Raw genomic sequence first — 14,598 nt, 5'->3', positions numbered from 1 at the left:
TCTAATTGAGCGATATAACGCCGGCTTCAACCAAGGTTTGGATGCTATTCTTAAGAGCGAAACAAGCCTTGGTAGGATGAAGGATCCTCCTGTGGTACGCGCAGTACTTCGGATCCGTAGTATTATCAGCTTCCTCCTGATCTGGGATAGGTGGTAGCTTGATCTTGTTATTTTCAAAGAGGGACTCGAAAATAGCCGGAACATCTTCGTCCTTGAAGGAGTACTCTTTTTGGAGTCTCGGATCTGAAGTCTTTTGCTGCCTTCGGGGTTGTTGCGATGTCTGATTAACGTCTACAACCGCTGCATGTGCCTTTCCTTTACCACGGGAGGCGAAGTTTGAGTTCGGAAGATTCCCCGTTGGTTGGCTCCTCTCGGCTTTCTTCCTTCGGAGGAAGCGTTCGGCCCGCTCTCCGCGCGTCTTCAACTCTTTCCAAGTGTTGGACGGTGCGACTCCCATAACTTCTAATATCTCAATAGATAGGTTGTTATGACATGTCTGGAGGATGAAGTCCTCCGTGATCGGATCTCGGCAATTCATTGCTTTATTCCGAAAGCGCTTGACGAAGTCGTCGACTGTCTCGTCATCTTCTTGTTTCTCATCGAAAAGTGTCCTGATGGATACCTCATCGTCGTCATCAAAGAAGTTACCAAGGAATGAGTTCTCCATATCGTCCCAGTTGTTAATACTTCCGGGCTTGAGACGGCGGTACCAATCGAAGGCCGGCCCGCGAAGGGTACCAACGAATGACCGAACCATCAAGGCTTCATTGCCGGAGATCATACCCAAGTGGGACTTAAAGTAGATCAGATGTTGTGTGGGCGAACTCTTCCCGTCAAACGGCGTGAAGTTAATCAAGTTGAACTTCGCCGGGTATGCTATTGAGTCCCACTCTCTTGGATATGGACATAGAATGCCAGTCCTCTTTACCTCTCGATCAGACATTAGAGCGTTGATTTTACTCTCGAGATCTTTCATTTTCTCATCCTCGCTCGTATCGGGCTTTGGACGATTCTTAAGAGGAATAACGGGGCCACCCCCAGCGTTGTCGTCTTTAGTGGGGCCACCCCCAGCGTTTTGGTCAACGAGAGGGTTATCAGCATTAAGGCGTTCATCCACATCTGAATCGCTACCTACTTGGTTAGCAGCGTTGCGACGGCTGGATTCGCCCATTTGATTGGAAAGAGCCTGAATCTGTCGGTCGTGCTCTTCCTTCATCTGTTGCATAGCCGTTTCTATTTCGAATTTAAATGCTTGCTTCTGCTTGGCTAGAGCATCCTCAACCATTTTAGCTGCTTCTTCGGTGTTAATCATAAACACTTCGCGGGATTGCCCTGGGCTAGATACCGTATTGTCAGAAGCGACTGCAGAGTTAGCATCCGATGCTTCATCGTCCGAGGATAACCCTCTCTGCATTCTCTGGTAGTCCCTACGTCTAGTGGTCCCTGATCGCAACCGGGTTAGACGATGAGATATAAGCGGGTCAGAGCTAGAAGGTCGAATCGACTTTCCCTTATCAGCCATATTTATTGTGACTTCCGGGAGTTCGTCACCTTGAACAACCGATCTCTTTTTACGGAGACGTTTTGGTTTGGACTTAGTCATTCCGTTGGAGATCCTCTCGGATACCGAGACCCTCTGCGGAGCGGTCTTGGGGCAACTACATGCTGATAATATTGTCCTGATTAGTTCGGCGCACGGGTAGTGAGATTTGGTTTCTCGGGCATATCTTTTCCGAGACTCGTTCATACCCCCAGCCCGATAGTACAACTCATCGATCAGATGACCGGAGCAACCTATCGTGTGTTGACATGACTCCCCTGGTATAACGTTGTCATCGTCAGATGAATACGTTTCTTTCAGGGGATTTGCCGCTTTATTAGCATTCTTAAGAGTCACGTGTTTAGAACTACGCTTTTGGGAGCGCATGATCTCAACAGGCTCTTGGTTTTGGATACACACCCCCAGGCGGGCGGAAATTGGAGTTTTCCCTTTATGAGAAGGCTTGAAATTGTTGCGAGGGCGTGTGCGACCTCCAGCTCGACGAGTCGCTCGGGGTTCAGTTTTCTTCTGAGTATGCAACTCCTTGTTGGCGTTCTCAAGAGTCACGTGTTTAGAACTACACTTTTGGGAGCGCAGGATCTCAACAGGCTCTTGGTTTTGGATAAACACCCCCAGGCGGGTAGAAATTGGAGTTTTCCCTTTATGAGAAGGCTTGAAATTGTTACGAGGGCGTGTGCGACCCCCAGCTCGACGAATCGTTCGGGGTTCAGTCACCGTACCCAAGCATTCTTCGATCAGAACTTTGCCTCGATCCTCGTACAAAGGACCCAGGCGATCAACTATCCTCACCTTGAATCGGGACAAATCCATGTTGTCGTGGGGCTCCACCAGAGGTGCGGAACTCGAAGGGATCGACGAAACAGGTGTAGAACATCTTCTGCCTTGACTCTGGCGCGGGTCAGATTTAAGTGACCGACGGGTTGGAGGGTCGGATTCAAGTGACCCGCGATTTGGAAGGTCGGATCCAAGTGACCCGCGAAGTGGAGGGTCGGATCCAAGTGACCTGCAATTTGGAAGGTCGGATCCAAGTGACCTGCAAAGTGGAGGGTCGGATCCAAGTGACCTGCAAATTGGCGGGTCGGATTGGAGTGACCTGCGTTTTGGCAGGACATCTTCTGCCTTGAATCTGTTGCGGGTCAGACTTGGGTGACCCGCAAGTTGGAGGGTCGGGTTTGGGCGACCCGCAGACTAGAAGGTCGGATCTGAGTGACTCGCGAATTGGCGGGTCGGATTTGAGTGACCCGCGATTCGGCGGGTCGGATTTGAGTGACCCGCAGACCGACGGGTCGGATTTGAGTGACCCGCATTTTTCGATCTTTTCGGCCGCCGTCTTGGACTTTGGCCTCCAAACTTTGTGCAGTTTTGGTGGCTTCTTTTCCACTTCTTCCCTCTGCAATCTTTTGACCTCTAGCGTAAGAATTCGCGCGCGTGCAAGTAGTACGCGACGCTTTTTGATCCTCTCTTCAAGAGTTAAACGGGTCCTTTTGACTTGTATCCATTCACTTGTTGGTGATTTGGAGGAGAGGGCATTTGTCCGCTGTTGGGGCGCTTGACGTTGCCTAATTTTTAGAAAGGTTCGGGATGCAAAGTGCTAAGTCGGTGGTGACTCCATGGGCTCTACACTTCAGACGTTCAGGTAAATAATCTCTCACTACAGTGGAAGAGAAGGCGTAGGTGGAGCGTGTTCCTTATGCTGGTATAGTTAGCAGTTTGATGTACGTCATGGTGTGTACATGCCCAGATATTTCACATGCGGTCAGTGTGGTCAGCATATTCATGGCGAATCTGGGAAAGGCACATTAGGAAACAGTGAAGTGGGTCCTGAGGTACTCTTCATGTACTTGAAGAGTACCGTTGATATGGAGTTGTGTTTTGGTGGAAACATATGTCAGATTGACGGGTTTGTAGACTCAGATTACGTAGGCGATCTAGATAGACGGTAATCTACTACTGGTTATTGTTTGCGTCGAAAATTGATGTATTCATTGCGGTATTCATTACAACTTTAGTCGTTACAATGAAAACAAAAAGATTGTCTTTTTATAAGACTTTTACACAATGAAAATAAAAGTTTACAACTCTCGTCAAAACAAACGCAGAGATCGTTTATCGGTCTTCTGCTTGAGTGGGTTCTTTGCCTGTGCCGGGGTTTATCCGTGGACCGCCTTAGATCTGGATCCGTTTGATGGAAAATTCGGCAGAGCTTCGCCTTCGCCGAGGAAGTATTTGATTTGAAGCGCTGAGATCGACCAAGCGAAATCAGGGCTCTTCTCGAGATTAAGACCAAGCCTAATCTCAAGGGACGGGAACGGGCGTCGGATCTCTCGATCGAACTCTCCTTCTTTATGCCGAAGAACTCGCCAAGATCTGTCAACCCTCGCTGAAATTCGTGCTCCTTTGACTCCACAATCCGGCAGCACCTCCTCGTCTTGATAATCAATCGCCCCTGAAAAATGGAGGCCTTTGACTCATATTTATAGACCCCGAATGCGGTTATTTGGATGAGAACAAGTGATTTGGCTCTATCTTCAGTTGACAACAGCCTAACCACATTTGTAGATGATATCAAGTCAGTTTGGATGCTCAGGAACCAACAAATCTCGAGAAAAACCATCAAAAACCGAACCCGATCGAAACAGCGCGCGCAGGACGCGCTTGCGCGGGTCGGTTGTGTCCGACCCGCGCCGGCGCGGGTCGGTTGATTCCGACCCGCGCCGGCACGGGTCGGATCATTCCGACCCGCGCTTGCGCGGGTCGGATCATTCCGACCCGCACGGGCGCGGGTCGGTTTGGTCCGTCCCGCGCGGCGCGCTGAGATCTTTTGTTATGCTGATTTCTTGTGTTTTACGACTTTTTCGGTCTTCCGGGACTTGTAGTTTCTCCCGTTTTGTTTACTCATCCGTCGTGTTGACTTGTATGCTCCATGCGAGTTGATTAATGTGCGATAATTGACGCCATCGTGAACTGATTGATGCGCACACTGATTGACATGCACGAGCTGAATGATGCGTGCGTGTTAACTGACTGTTGGGCGCGTTTGTACGCTTTGAGTTGATTAACGCGTGCGGTCCACTTGGCGTTTTCCATTGTGGTGGTTCGTTGTCGTGTCATCAACAGTTTGCCTATTCGCTTCATGCGCTTGTCGGCGTTGGATAATCCTCTTTGATTCGGATAACGACGTTCATCACCTTCTCTTTGTCTTGAGCTGTGTGCGGGCACCCATAGGCATTTTTAGACGCCTACAACCATCTCCATCTCTATGTATGTCACTCAGTCGTGCATGCTTGTAAGCTCCATCTAATCTGGCAGTGTCCTCCTTGAGTAACCAATTCCTGCTCCTGCGATGACTCTGAATAATTATATGCTGACAACTCTACTACTAGAATCACGTCTGATTCTCTACACCAGTCTCATCCGTCACATACTCGTTTGTCCCTATTTGCCATTAGATCTGTCTCGTTACCACTACCATCAGAACTTATTAGCACTATTTGATCAATCTGAGCAAATTTTGAAAAATTAAACCCTCCCATCACGTTCAGAGCACTCCAAAATCAGAAATCAACTCCTGGAGCGTTGAAATTCGCCTCCAAACCCTCGATTAGAAGAAAATTTAATCTATACCGTCGGATTTAATTTAATAATTTTTAACCAAACTCTCACCCAAGTGAACAATGTTCCTGTTGTTACAGTGTTTCTATTGCTATAGTGCCTTCTTTTCATTCTTTATCTTAATTCTTGTAACGCTGCTGATCTTCACTTTTGTACAACGTCTATCTTGCGAACTCGCTCCTGGATCCATCATCATGGCTCTGATACCACTTGCTGGGAATTTTAGTCTACTAGCCTACTATTATCTACGTAACTCGGAAGTTAACCCATAATTAACAAGATAAAAAATAATCACAATCAAGAAGAAAGAACACTGAGATTTACGTGGTTTGATCGACCAACTTCAACCTATATCCACGGGGAAACAATACGAGAAATCCACTATGTATCAGAGAGAACTACAAGAGGAATCACTCAACTCTAGTCTCTCAATCTCTCAACCTCACATACATAATCAACTCTTATATTCTCTCCAAAGCTCACTCCTTACAATCTTTTAAATGAACAAAGAATACGAAACCCTCTCCCAATGTTGTAATCTTTTACACGGATAAAGACCACGAAACACTCGCCTCTTGCACAATATTCTTGAATCAAGTACGCCCTCTGTTAATTCTAGATTTTAAGAATATTGGTTCTCTTCCTTGTACTTGGCTTTTCCTCCAATAATAGAAGAACATATATAGGGAAACCAAAACTTTATCTCTAGCCTAACTTCCTAACTAGAACTCCTAATCATGATAAGACCCAATCTCCTAATCATGATAGATCTCTACCCATATTTAATTCTCATGAAGTTATACAAAAAATCAAAGACACAATCCTAACAAATAGATACTTGTTGTTAGTCTCTCTCCAAGAAAAATTTCTGAATCCACCACTTAGACGTAATACCAACTTATGACTTAAAAAAGAATTGTTATTACAAAATTTTGCATATTGTTCCTAATAAGTGAAAGCTATTAAAAAAAATTAAGGGGGTAACACTAGGGAACTTTGGATGTTCTCCACTGTGGTTGTGGTAGCGGAGGAGATCAATTTAACTTTTAGCTTTTTCTGCCGTAGTAGACTCTCATATCTTTTTTTTAAAAAGCTTGGCTGCTTTTCTCTATCCGATCTTTGAAAAGCAAGAGCAAAATGATTACCAATTTTTTAATCAGTTTGACTTAGTTCAGCCATGCATATAATTCTTGCAAAGTAATGATATTTAAATTGCACATATCGATTAAAGTCAAAGTATCGTAACATAGAGTAAATGTCATTGTTGAAAGCTTTTCTAGCTTTCAAACAACGAACTAAAACAGAGGATGGGATCACCAAACACGCTATAAAGCCGTCCCGTAATCTACTTTCCGTTTGACCTTTTGATTTTCCAAAAAAAAAAAAGGATAATAATTGGTTAGATTATAGAAACGTCTTAGAAAGAAAATATATGATTCCGTTAAGTTGGAAAAGAACCCTCGTGTCCTGTATATCACTAAGACTGTGTTTAGCAATTCCAAAATAAGTTTGGGGTTATCCCCAAAAGAAGGTTTGGGTTTTAACTAGTTTTGGTTTAACTAGGTCAGGGTGATCAATTTGTGGATTGGCTAAAAGATTAAGACTAGTTTGACATTGTTTTATTATTATTGTTATTATTATTATTATTATTATTATTATTTTGGTGCTTCTGCCTTTTTTTAAATTTTTAGTAGCGGTCAATAATAGTGCTTGATGATATTTTTTTGCATGCTTATCGAAATTGGGGGTGCTTTTGGAAGCAATTTCAGGCTATTTTTAAAAGGATTTTTTTAGTTATATCATATATAGAATTTATCTCTTGAGAATAATATTTAAACACAGTTTTACGAAACACCTTAAATACTTTTAGAAGCATCTTTTGATACAATTATTATCAAACGACTATTTTCAATAACCTATATAAGTTGCATATATAAGTTATTTATATAAACAACTTATCATAAGCTAATGTTAAGTGGTGCCCTAAATTATTGTTCCCCCTTTCATTTTAAGTTATTAAGGAAACAACAAAAAATCAATCAAATCAATTGAGATTTTTCAAGAAAGCCGTTTTAAAAGAGAAATGTTGTCATAATCACTTCTATTGAGTCTACTAGCAGTGATTAATTAGATTAATTAGTTTTTGCTAATAGGACCATTTGTAGTAGCGAATCTATTAGTAAATTATCACCCAAGTGGATTAAAATTTGAGGTATCTGATAAAGAAAGTGATTTATAACTTTGTCCTTTTTGTTAAAAGGGCCGAGAAAACTCAAAAGTGGAAGGGGAGAAGGGAATAGAAAGATGTGTGAAAAAATGATGGATATTTTTGTTATTTACTTGGTTATACTGAGGACTATAATCCGCTGCTAAAAATAAACTATGAATCCTGGGTTAAGTTTCGGTGGACTATAACCCAAATAATCCATTCAAACTGTGGATTGATTTATTTACTTCTGGTTGAGATTGAAGATTGAGGCTTCATACTCGAAGTAGCCCTATGGGTCTAACAAATTAATGGCAGTCATGTGGTTGGGGAAAAAGACAGAGGAAATGTGAAGTTCTAAGACCCTCATCGTTCGAACTCCTTGTTAAAAGAGATAAAAAAGTTTAAAATAATTTTCTTCGAAGTGGGTTTCAAAGAGATTGTTAGAATCAATGGTGTCCTCAATCATGTGCTTACTAGCTCATGATATCATTGATTTTTTTTACCATTTGTAACTTTGATTCTCCTTCAGCAATGTCCATTATAATCATCGTTACAATGCCTTCGTATCAAGGAGGGTATTGATTTGCACACTTGTTTACATTATCACTGATCTCAAGGCATGAGGGAAAGCATCCTCCTCTCTGCCCTTGTCAAATATGTAAAAATCCTCAAAAATAATGAAATAGGTGAACAATCACAATTAGACCCCTACAAGATTAGAATCTCCTGAAAAAAGGCTGGCAAAATGACTCTATGTGTCCTTTTTGTTCACTTCAATTGGAAACTAGAGATCATCTCTTCTTCTCTTGCTCATTATTGAAGCAAGTCTAGGATCATTTCAGAAACTTCTTTTTTTTTTTCATTCCAATGGCCTTCTACTCTTGATGAACTTATTCATATCCTGGAGACATTACAAAGTACCAAAGGATATATATGGCGTTCTATCTTCTCTTCAGTATGCTGGAGTATTTGGATTGCAAGGAATAAATATCTCTTTGAGCATGCAAATTTTAGTCATCATTCTATCATTAACACTACAATCTCTTGTTTATACGACTGGCCAGGTTCAAAAACTGGAACAAAAGCTCAACAAGTCTCGGCAATGCTGGAAACCAATCCTCTTTCCAGGAGCAGTGCATGATGATGTATCTGACAGTTTGTCTAGAAAGCTTTTTTGGAGAGTTCTGCTTGTAAATATTCTTTTGATAACTTTTAAACTTTATGTTTCATGTTAGACATCAATATTTTAGTTCCTTGTAACTATATGTATGGCTGACTTTGGTTCTTTCTTGTATCTATGTCAACAGTGAATGACGGAAAGGCCCTCTCTTCACCTTCATGGATCCCTGGAAGAAGAAGGACATACATCCCTAGTCATAAGGAACTAACCCTACTGATGACGGGGATCCCTGGAAGAAGAAGAACATACATCCCTAGTCATAAGGAACTAACCCTACTGTTATCTAACATCAGGATACACTTCGTATCCAAAACCTTTGTATCACATACTTTTATTTTTAATTGAACAGGGTATATCCCTTGTTTTTTTTATAAAAAAAAGATTGGAAACGACTAAATTATCAATTTAGCACTTTTTTGATAACCTAGCTCTGAATCGAACCTAAGACCGTGAGAGCCATATTAGAACCTCCTAATTATCCACATCACTCCTGGTGGGTATCAAATTAGTATATTTAGTGAGATACACTTTATGATATGGTACTTTTGATTTCTTTATTAACATTAGGATATAACATTGAATGTCTATTATGGCTAAATTACCAAATTGATATTTTAGAGTAGTGATAACTATATTACAAAACTTCAGTAAAGTTTATGATGACCCACAAGTTTTCTTGGTACTTTCTAAGAAAGGACCCCATATATTTTTTTAGTGATAGTACAAAAATAGTGAAAGTTATACACAAATATCATTTAATCTCAGGATATACACTTCCCCATTTGGTATATTTATTGCTGCAAAATTTGGCATTCATACTTTAATGCCGGCGGAGAAACTAAATGAAAGTTAACCAAAGGTTCTAATATGTGCCACCTCAACCCTTGAATAATCATAATTTGTCAATAACGTACTTTTTTCTCAATAATGAAGGGTCATTAGCACAAATTTTTTAAATAAAAGTTCCACATGCTGAAGGTTAGTTACCGCTGCTAGCTCAGCACTCAATTTACCTAATTAAATCGGTATATGATTCACCGGCCTCATCCTAGTCCAAAATCAATGCCAAAGTCTCAAGACTTACTAAAATAAAGATAAAATATTATATTATATACTTTGATGATGAAACATTCTGTGGATAACCTGATCCTTGACTTCAAATTCAATGCTCTTGTGTGCTCATGCTTCCTTCAGTTCTCATTCATGACCTTTAACTAGAGGAAGGTTCAGTGTAGATCCAAGTTTTTTGCCATTTGCATTTGGAGGCTGGCAATGCCTCCACTTGGCTACCAAAGCTTTCTCTATTCAAATATGCCTTCGTTTGACCAGCAAACCGAGTGCAAGCTTAAAAAGGGCAATTAGGAAGAAAAGCCTTTGTACCTCTCCTTGGGCTCCAAGTATCGTTTGCATCACCACTTATGTGATATTGTTTACTTTCATATCTTAACCGTAGTTTTAATTAGTCTAGGCATCACGAACTACTTTTTTATCATACACGGACAAAAGTTGAGGGTCCTCCCTCGTAAATTTCTAACAAAATTCATGACTTTTAGATGATATTACGTTATTTACCATCTACATGCATGTGGTGGGTAAAGTCCTTGCTGATGCAGTTTATGCCAAGATCTAGTGTAAGCAAAAGTTAAAAAAATTAGAACCAAGATCTACAAGCTTCAAATCAAGAATATAAACAAGATGACACAAATAATGGGCTATATCCATGGGCAGGATAAATTAATAGGCATTTCATTATTTTAGAAAGAATGTAAATAATTTGGGGATTCATGAGAACACTAATCATTTGTTGAATACTGTTGCGCGCAGCGGAAATTTCGGCAGCACTTCGGCAGCACAATAAGAGAGTCAGGTCGCAATAAGAATTCTTGTTTCTCAAAGGGAACAAGAATCTGAAGCCTAATATCCCATCAAAGTGGGATATTAGCTCTTCCTCTCGTCAGCTCTAAGACTGCGCGTCGAGGGAACCTAAAAAGCTATTACAAATCACCCAAATAGCAGTACAACCAATTTTTACGGGGAACCTAAAAAGCTATTACAAATCACCCAAATAGCAGTACAACCAATTTTTACGTGGTTCGGCAAATTACCTACATCCACGGAGCAAGGAGGGGGGAGATCTACTAATGGAGGGAGAGAGTACAACTAGGGTTTGCGGATGTGACGTGAGGTGGGGGGGCCATAAGAACTCTTGTGAATGCAAAAGAGCTCGTGGGGGCCACGCGGGGTGAAAACCACGTGAAAAGAAGGCACATGAAGAGATTTCGGTTTTGTTCAGTGGACAAAGAGGCCGGCCCACCCGCTTTCACCATTGTGCTATATAATCATCTTTCAACAACTCCTAGGTTTGCGTGCAATTGAGGGGGTTTGTTGCTGCGGCAGAAAAAGCAAGGTGGGAGTTTTCTTTTGCTGGCGGCTACGAAGGAAAACGGCAGCAAGGGCTTGTGGACGGAATTCTAGGTGAGCGGCTGATTCAAGAGTAGTCAGAGGGCTTTTGTATGTGGATTTCTGTGCAGTCCTTTTGTGTCCTTTTGTGAGAGATTGAGAGATTGTGTGAGGGTTTAGATTGAGTGATTGTAAACCCTAGTTGTATTCTCTCCCTCTAATAGTAGATCTCCCCCCTCCTTGCCCCGTGGACGTAGGCAGTTTGCCGAACCACGTAAAATTGATTGTTTGAGTTTGTGGCCATTGTAATAGTTTTAGGATCCCTCGACGCGCAGTCCTAGAGCTGACGAGAGGAAGAGCTAATATCCCACTTTGATGAGATATTAGGCTTCAGATTCTTGTTCCCTTTGAGAAACAAGAATTCTTATCGATCTTTCTCTCTTATTGTGCACCAGAAACTCTGCCGAAATTTCCGCTGCGCACAACAAGATTGAAGAGAAGGTTTGGAAAAAGATGAATCGAACGGCGTGTGGTGTGATTAGGTCTTGTTTGACTCAAGATCTAAAATATGATGTGATGAATGAGACTTCTGCGAAGAAGATTTGGGAGATTCTCGAAAGCAAGTATTTGACCAAGAGTGTGGAAAATCGCTTGCATTTGAAGAGGAGACTTTATCGTTTCCAGTTGAAGAAGGGAACCTCCATTAGAGATCACATGAACCACTACACAAAGCTTCTTGCGGATTTGGCGAATGTGGATGTCAAGATTGAAGATGAGGACAAGGCGTTGCTGTTGTTGAGTTCCTTGCCCGACGAGGAATATGAGACCTTCGTTCTTACTCTGATTAATGGGAAGGCATCACTTTCGTATAGTGAGGTCACCGCTGCACTTGTGAATTATCAGCTTCGAAAGAAGGATAAGGAGGCTTCGGTTGAGCCGGTAGCGGAGGCGTTGGTCGCAAGAGGGAAGGGTCCAAACCGAAAGAATTAGAAGTCACAGTCTAGAGTAGGAAAAGATCAGTGTGCTTGGTGCAAGGAGACTGGTCATTGGAAGAAAGACTGCCCAAAGCTCGACGAATGGATGAAGAATAAGCAGAAGGGAAAAGGGAAGCAACCATCATCAGAAGCAAACATCGTATCGGATGGTAATAATTCTGACTCTTCTATTTATTCGCTTTCTATCAGTCCTACAGATAGCTATTCGGAGGAATCTGAATGGATGTTGGATAGTGGTGCGACCTATCATGTGTGCCCTAGAAGGGAATGGTTCTCCAGTTTTGAGAAGCTGGTGGATAGTGGTGTGGTGTACATGGCTGATAACCGTGCATGCCAGATCCTTGGGATAGGAAGAATTCGCATAAAGATGTTTGACGGGACTGTTAGAGAGTTAAACGGTGTGAGATATGTTCCTTCTTTGAGGAAGAACTTGATCTCGATTGGAGCTTTGGTTGGAGAGGGTCTGAAGGTTCGTGTTGAGGACATGGTTCTCGAGATTGCGAGAGACTCTCGTATTTTGATGAAGGGCGTCAGGAGGAATAACCTGTATTACTTGAATTGAGGTATAGTGACAGGTGGAGAGCTGGCGACTTCTGTTGATTCGACTAGACTGCGGCATTTGGGGCTTGGCCATTCCAGTATTGATTCCTCGCATAGATTGGAAGAGGGTGCGAAGACCTGCAGTTTGAAGTCCAGTGAACATGTTGATGTGAGCAAGAAGACCGAGGTGAAGTGTGGCACCTCTATTCACCGTGCTAAGGGTCGTTCTGGAGGAGTTCACGTGGATGTTTGGGGGCCTTCCAAGGGGGCATTATTGGGAGGTAATAGGCGTTTGGGTTCGTTTGGTTTCCTTTGTTGGTGGCTGTTCTAGGCGTGTTTGGGTTGCAACCAAATCCCCGATGGATAAAGTCCTAGTAGTCTCTAACAATTTGAAGAAGTGTGTGATAGACAGAAAGGTGAAGGTACTCCATTCTGGTGGGAGGTACAAGATGGACCTGTTTCTGTATTGGAGCCGAGCTCACGGCATTTCGAGACACTTCGTTGGAAAGGAAATCTTGGGGCAACTAGATAAGGTGATAAATTTGGAGAACCGTGCCTTGCTGGAGGAGGATCGGTGTTTGTGGTCGAGCAATGGTTTGCAGAAGAAGTTCTGGACTGAGGCTTCGACATATTTGGGTTATCCTATTAAAGAGTTGTCAACTGCTGTGATTGGAGGTAAAACTCCATTAGAAGATAGGTCTGGTAGTGTCACTTCGGTTGAGGCTTCAATGAGGGAGCTAATTGACTCTCAGCAGGTGGAGAGTTTTGGACAGACCTTAGAGGTATCGCAGCGGGTGGAGACTGATGCTACTCCACATTGGGTGGGGATTTTCCCACATACTCTAGGTCATTCTGCATTGGTTGGGATTCCAGCTGAGGTGACACAGCGTGGAAGTCATTTGGATTCGGATGCAGATGATGAGATGGGTTTTGACTCGCGTGCAGCTGATAGATGCAGTTTGGATATGACCATTGGTTCACCTCAGGTGGAGGTGTTTGAGGTCATTGGAGGTGCTATCAGCCGCAGAGTTGATGATATTGGAGAAGGGTTGCGAACTCTTCTATTGGTTTGAGGTCGTTCGCGGCCATTTGGGTGAACTACGTTCGGCTTGATTCCTTGGGCAAGAGGATACGTAGGCAGTCTTATGATGCAGCCGGGTTGGATTTTGATGGGGGTGAGATCGATTTGGTGAGTAGACATCGACGTTTGGAGAGTGTTTGCATTCTCATTTGGGTTCTCAACTTGTTATGCATTGAGTCTGTTATCGTGAATTGTTTCACGGTGTACTGGACACAACAAGTGAGACATTTGGCTTGGTTGGAGTCGGCTTAGTTTTGTGAAAACTTCACCGAGGTGGAGAATTGTGGATGTGACGTGAGGTGGGGGGGCCATAAGAACTCTTGTGAATGCAAAAGAGCTCGTGGGGGCCACACGGGGTGAAAACCACGTGAAAAGAAGGCACATGAAGAGATTTCGGTTTTGTTCAGTGGACAAAGAGGCCGGCCCACCCGCTTTCACCATTGTGATATATAATCATCTTTCAACAACTCCTAGGTTTGCGTGCAATTGAGGGGGTTTGTTGCTGCGGCAGAAAAAGCAAGGTGGGAGTTTTCTTTTGCTGGCGGCTACGAAGGAAAACGGCAGCAAGGGCTTGTGGACGGAATTCTAGGTGAGCGGCTGATTCAAGAGTAGTCAGAGGGCTTTTGTATGTGGATTTCTGTGCAGTCCTTTTGTGTCCTTTTGTGAGAGATTGAGAGATTGTGTGAGGGTTTAGATTGAGTGATTGTAAACCCTAGTTGTATTCTCTCCCTCTAATAGTAGATCTCCCCCTCCTTGCCCCGTGGACGTAGGCAGTTTGCCGAACCACGTAAAAATTAATTGTTTGAGTTTGTGGCCATTGTAATAATTTTTAGGATCCCTCGACGCGCAGTCCTAGAGCTGACGAGAGGAAGAGCTAATATCTCACTTTGATGGGATATTAGGCTTTCAGATTCTTGTTCCCTTTGAGAAACAAGAATTCTTATCGATCTTTCTCTCTTATTGTGCACCAGAAACTCTGCCGAAATTTCCGCTGCGCACAACAAGTGGTATCAGAGCTCC

At 42.8% G+C, this 14,598-nt stretch overlaps 1 protein-coding gene across 1 annotated transcript in view; it reads left to right on the top strand.

Annotated features, from left to right (window-relative positions):
• LOC109840397 (aspartic proteinase nepenthesin-1-like) overlaps positions 3,172-14,598 on the top strand; it is a 23,536-nt gene continuing 12,109 nt past the window's right edge. Inside the window, exons 1-2 of the mRNA XM_020409028.1 lie at positions 3,172-3,197; positions 3,303-3,461. Of these exons, the coding sequence (XP_020264617.1) occupies positions 3,172-3,197; positions 3,303-3,461 (185 nt within the window). The remainder of the gene's footprint in view (positions 3,198-3,302; positions 3,462-14,598) is intronic.

Source organism: Asparagus officinalis, chromosome 1 (genome assembly GCF_001876935.1).
Source record: "Asparagus officinalis chromosome 1, Aspof.V1, whole genome shotgun sequence".
NCBI classification, from domain to species: domain Eukaryota; kingdom Viridiplantae; phylum Streptophyta; class Magnoliopsida; order Asparagales; family Asparagaceae; genus Asparagus; species Asparagus officinalis.
The sequence above is the reverse complement of the archived record's forward strand: the minus strand, read 5'-3'. Positions and strand labels throughout refer to the sequence as shown.